The sequence below is a fragment of the Otolemur garnettii genome, unplaced genomic scaffold, assembly GCF_000181295.1.
Source record: "Otolemur garnettii isolate 467f Iridium unplaced genomic scaffold, OtoGar3 scaffold00063, whole genome shotgun sequence".
Lineage (NCBI taxonomy): Eukaryota > Metazoa > Chordata > Mammalia > Primates > Galagidae > Otolemur > Otolemur garnettii.
Window position 1 is genome coordinate 7,045,833 of NW_003852458.1, and position 5,418 is coordinate 7,051,250.

At 35.5% G+C, this 5,418-nt stretch overlaps 1 protein-coding gene across 1 annotated transcript in view; it reads right to left on the minus strand.

Annotated features, from left to right (window-relative positions):
• The window catches only part of C9 (complement C9), a 57,033-nt gene that overhangs the window by 20,058 nt on the left and 31,557 nt on the right, over positions 1–5,418 (minus strand). The window contains exon 6 of the mRNA XM_003792989.3: positions 3,877–4,137. Within this exon, the coding sequence (XP_003793037.2) occupies positions 3,877–4,137 (261 nt within the window). The remainder of the gene's footprint in view (positions 1–3,876; positions 4,138–5,418) is intronic.

Sequence of the window (5,418 nt, forward strand, 5' to 3'; positions counted from 1 at the left end):
TTTTTTTTATTCTATTTTTAAAAAATTTCTGATCTTGTGTAAATTGATTCTATGACCCACAAAATGATTACTTAAATAACACTTGCCTAGATAGCATTTAAGGTTCTTTCCCATACTGAAGCGCTATAAGCCTGTGGTAAAAGAGCTTTTTGCCCTTTTTACTTAAGCTAGATTTTTTTTATTGTGCTAAAATCCACATAACATAAAGTCTTTCATTTTGCCGCAAAGACACATAATTCAGCGATATTTAGTATACTCCCAGTCTTATGAAAACTTCAGTACTGACATGATTTCTCTGCTCAACTTTATTCAAGCAACCAATTTGTAAAACTATCTTCCGATTTTTTTTCCTGATTTCTTCTTGCAGTTTTCTCCCACCCTTTTCATTTAAATTTAACTGTTCTTATCAGGGATTGAAAGAATTCCAAATAAGCTTGTACATACATCCTGGAAAGAGAATAGTCACACAAAGGCCTCTGGATAAATCTGTGGCTAAACAAATGAGTAGGACATAAGGCATAACACACTTAGACATGGTGCATCTGCAGAGAATTCTGTGGAGAGCTCCTCATTGCGCTCTCAATGCAGTTTAAGAAGCATGAAGAAAAGTGTCTGAGGAAAAGAATGCTTCCTTAATTTTAATTCATTCCCCATAATTGAAAAGAATCAAGACATATTCTACTATCTACACTGGGTCTTTTCTTAGAGAAAAACTAAACTCACTTGTTTTAGTTGCTCACTTCTTAGCAACCACATCTGATACTTGAACAAAATATTCCTGAGAACTGAGGACACTTGTTAGGAACTAGTTGGTTGTCAAAACATAACCACATCCTGGTTTATAGGATGGCAAATGCTGGTGGATTGGGCCATCAGATGAGGGTTGGAATGCAGTTTTCCATAATCCTCAATGTTACACTAAATTGTGTTTTTACTTATTCTATTACTATGTGTAAATATTGTCTTATTTAAAGGCAAAATTTCTTGAAAGGATTTTCTATGCTGGATAATTCCAATTCCTCTCTTCCCAGCGTTGTTTAAATTTAATCCAATCATGCTTTTTTCTGCCCTTGTTAATCCCACAAAATTTCTGTTGTCAGGGTCATCAATGACCTTCATAGTCCTAAAGCCAATGATCACTTCTTACACTTCATCTTCTTCGACATATTAGCACATTTGACACAGTTCATCACCCTTTTCTCCTTGGTAGAACTTCTTATCTGGTCTTCTAGGAGCTTCTCAAGGATAAAATGTAAGCAAATCATCCAGAAAATTCTGCAAAATCTAGCTTCCCAGTAATGTTGATGCTGCTACTCCATGGACCACACTCTGAGTAGCAAGGTTCTTGGGTACTTCTTGGTTGTGCTAGTTTCTTTCCCCCCAGATATCTTTCTTTTGAAATTTCCTAATTTTGGTCTTTGATCTTCTATTTTCTATCTATAGAAACTGATGGTGATGTCACAAAGCCCCATAACTGTAAGTTAACAGCTCTCAAATTTATAGCTCAAGCCCAGATCCCATTCCCAAACTCCAACCTTGTAATACCAGCCTCCCACTTGGGATCTCCAACTGAATGTTCTATAGATATCTCAAACACAAGCTAACTACAACTTAGCTACTGGTCTTCCTTTCCAAACCTACTCTACATGAAGTTTTTCCTACCAGAAACTCCAACCTTCCAATTGCTCAGGGCAAAAACCTTGGAGTCATGCTTGACTCTACAACTATCCTATTGAAGCTACCATCATCTCTCAAGCAGATTCCTGCAATAGGTTTTTTTTGAGACAGAGTTTAGGCTGTCATCCTGGGTAGAGTGCCATGGTGTCATCATAGCTCACAGCAACCTCCAACTCTTGGGCTCTGGTGATCCTCTTGCTTCAGTTTTTTAGGTTGTTTTTTTTTTTTTTTTTGTATTTTTAGTGGAGATGGGGTCTTGTTCTTGCTCAGGCTGGTATCAAACTAGTGAGCTCAAGTGATCCACCTGTCTCAGCCTCCCAGAGTGCTAGGATTACAGGCATGAGCCACCACACCAGGCCCCTTTAACAGTTTTTAGCAAAATTCCTTTTTTTGGCACTTAGCATCCACATCAGTTCTTGGCAGAGTACTTCGAGTGATTCTTTTAAATAACTAGGGCATGTCAATCTTCTATTCAAAACCCTTCAATGGCCTCCTTTGTCACGCAGAAAAAATAAAAAACAATACTCTTATAATGGTTTTTGAGTTCCTTCAAAGTCTGATTCAAGGTAATGTGCCTAATATTTTCTCCTTCTGGTTCAATATGAACAACTTATCACATTAGAGTTTTCCCTATATTAAAGAATTCATCAGTTCCTTCTTTTAGATAAATCATCTCAAATCTAATTGTTTTACTATCTCCTTTCCTTCAAATCTCTGCTCAGATCTCCTCTCCTCAATGAAGCCTATCTGAGCTTCCTTTTTAACACTGCCACTTTCCAGGCACTCCTGATTTCCTTTATGTTGTTCTAAATTGCCTTTCATTCCATAGCACCTTTTATTTTCTAAATACTATATAGCTTTTGTTTCTTGCTATATATTCTTGCTTTATTTGTTGTTTTTAGCTTTCTCTTTCTGCTGATTTTTCAGTTCCATAAGGACAAAAATTTCTTTCAACTTGGTTCACAAAAGTATGCTAAACAACCAAGACAGTGCCTGGTCATATAGTAAGCCCACAATTAAATATTTGTTGATTGATTTAAAGAGCTTTCCACCTATAGGGTGGGTGGGCAGGTACACATGTGAATGTAGAGGCCAAGTGCAGACTCATACAAAATAAGTATACAAATAAGAATAATGTAAATACTAAAAGTGAATAATTATTTCAGCATGGGAGAAGGTTGCCCAAATAGGTGATGTGGTATTGGAAAAGGAAGAATGAGCATTTTACCAGCATCATACTGATTATAGAAAGTATATTTTTTGTTTATTCCAAAGGTGTTAGGACAAACTTCAAAATCTGGCGTAAATATCAAAAAAATAACATATTTCCAAAATTTCAAATTAAAAATACGATTATAAAGTAATTAGGCCAATTTAGTGTGCAATGCAAGCAATTTCATGACATTATTTCCTTAGAGACACACTTTGTAAGTAAATACTCATCATTCTAAGGCATTGCAATGCTTTAGAATTCCTCAGTATGATTCTTTATTATAAGTATGATGATTACATAAATCTAATGGCCTGTTATCACAATCTCACTTAAGTATGCTCTGTATTCTTAATACATACTTTCTGCTCACTAGCATCAAATATCTGCTTCACGTACTGCTGCCAAAGATCCCAGCAGATTTTTCTCCAGTTAGTATTCTTCTTCCTCATGTTCTAGCTACACATTTGAGGATTTGATATATGTTGGTTTTTTCTCTCTTATGATCTCTATCTACCTACTTAAATTTTTTTATTAAGTCATTCGTACATAGATCATGAATACATTTATGCCATTATAGGATTCAGTGTGTTGATTATTTGCACAAATTGGAATGCTTACATTCTACTAAGCAACATAGCCTTCACCACTTTTACCCAATTACAGGATTAAGACATTTATGCTCTACACCTGATAGATCCAACTTGTACTTGCAATATGTTCCATAGGTGTGGTCCCCCTACCAACCCCTCCATCATCCCACCCCCTCCCTTCCCCTCTCCTTCCCCTTCCTTCCCTTATCCTTCAGCTATAGTTGTGTTTCCTTTTTTACATGCATGTGTGAGTGATTGTAAATTGGTTTCAAGATAGTACTGAATACATTAGATATTTTTTTTTTCCATTCCTGAGATACTTTAAATTTTTAAAAGGAGGCTTGGTTAGTTTGAACATATCCTATTATATTCTCTATATTAAATGTTTGCTCTTACCTTCTTTGAAGCATATGATACGAGTAGTTTGTAAGTTTCATTTTTGGAATATGAAAATTGAAATTTACCCCGGGAAGATTCAGAATTTGAGGATGTTTTGTTTTTAGAAGTTTCCCCAGATTTATTTTTATTTATTTCAGTGGGTGTGAATTTTAGAGCTAAATTTGCATTAAAATTCGATGTCTTCTCTTCAAATATACTTTTAAATGCACGAATCTGTTCTTCATAATGTTCAGTTCTGAAATTTTTATCAGCTTTGGTCTAAAAGAGAATAAAAAGTATTATTGAAACAAGATGCAAGCTGGGCATAGTGGCTCATGCCTGTAATTCTAGCACTCTGGGAGGCCAAGGAGGGAGGATCACTTAAGCTCAGGAGTTCAAGACCAGCTTGAGGAAGAACGAGATCCCAGTGATTAAAACAGTATAGTGTTGGCACAAAAATAAAGACTCAGACATTTGGAACTGAATAGAAAACCAAGAGATGAAACCAGTCTCTTATAGCCATCTGATCTTTGATAAACCAAACAAAAGCATACATTGGGGGAAATAATCCATATTTATTAAATGGTATTGAGAGAACTGGATAATCACTGAAACTGGACTTGCATCCTTCACCTCTTACAAAAATTGACTCAAGATAGATAAAAAATCGAAATCTAAGGCAAGAAATGATAAAAATACTAGATGAAAGCATGGGAAAAACTCTTGAGGATGTTGGCCTGGAGAAGACTATGAAGAAGACTGCCATGGCAATTGCAACAACAACATAAAGAAACAAATGGGACTTAATTAAACTGAAAAGCTTCTGCATAGCTAAGGACACAATGACTAAAGCAAACAGGCAACCTTCAGAATGGGGAAATATATTTGCATGTTATGAATCTGACAAAGATGTGGTAACAAGGATCTACAGAGAACTCAAACTAATCAACAAAAAAAGAGGAAACAATCCCATTTATCACTGGGCAAGAGACATGAACAGAACTTTCTCTGAGGAAGACAGACAAATGGTTAACAAACAGATGAAAAAATGTTCATTGTCCCTAATCATCAGATAAATGCAAATCAAAACCACTCTGACATCACCTAATCCCAGTAAGATTAGCCTACAACACAAAGTCCCAAAGTTGTAGATGCTACTATGGATGTGGAGAAAAAAGAACACATTTACACTGCTGTTGGGGTTGCAAACTAATACAGCCTCTTTGGAAGAAGTACAGAGAATCCTCAAAGAACTCAAATTAGACCTCCCATTTGATCCCATAATCCTACTAATAGGCATCTACCCAGAAGAAAAAAAAGTCATTTTATCATAAAGACATTTGCACCAGATTGTTTATCACAGCTCAATTTACAATTGCCAAGATGTGGAAACAATCTAAATGCCCACCAACCTAGGAATGAATTAACAAACTGTGGTATATGTATACCATGAAATACTATTTAGCCATAAAAAGATGGAGACTTTACATCTTTAGTATTAACCTGGATGGAGCTGAAACACATCCTTTTAAATTTTTTTTTTGTTTTTATTAAATCATA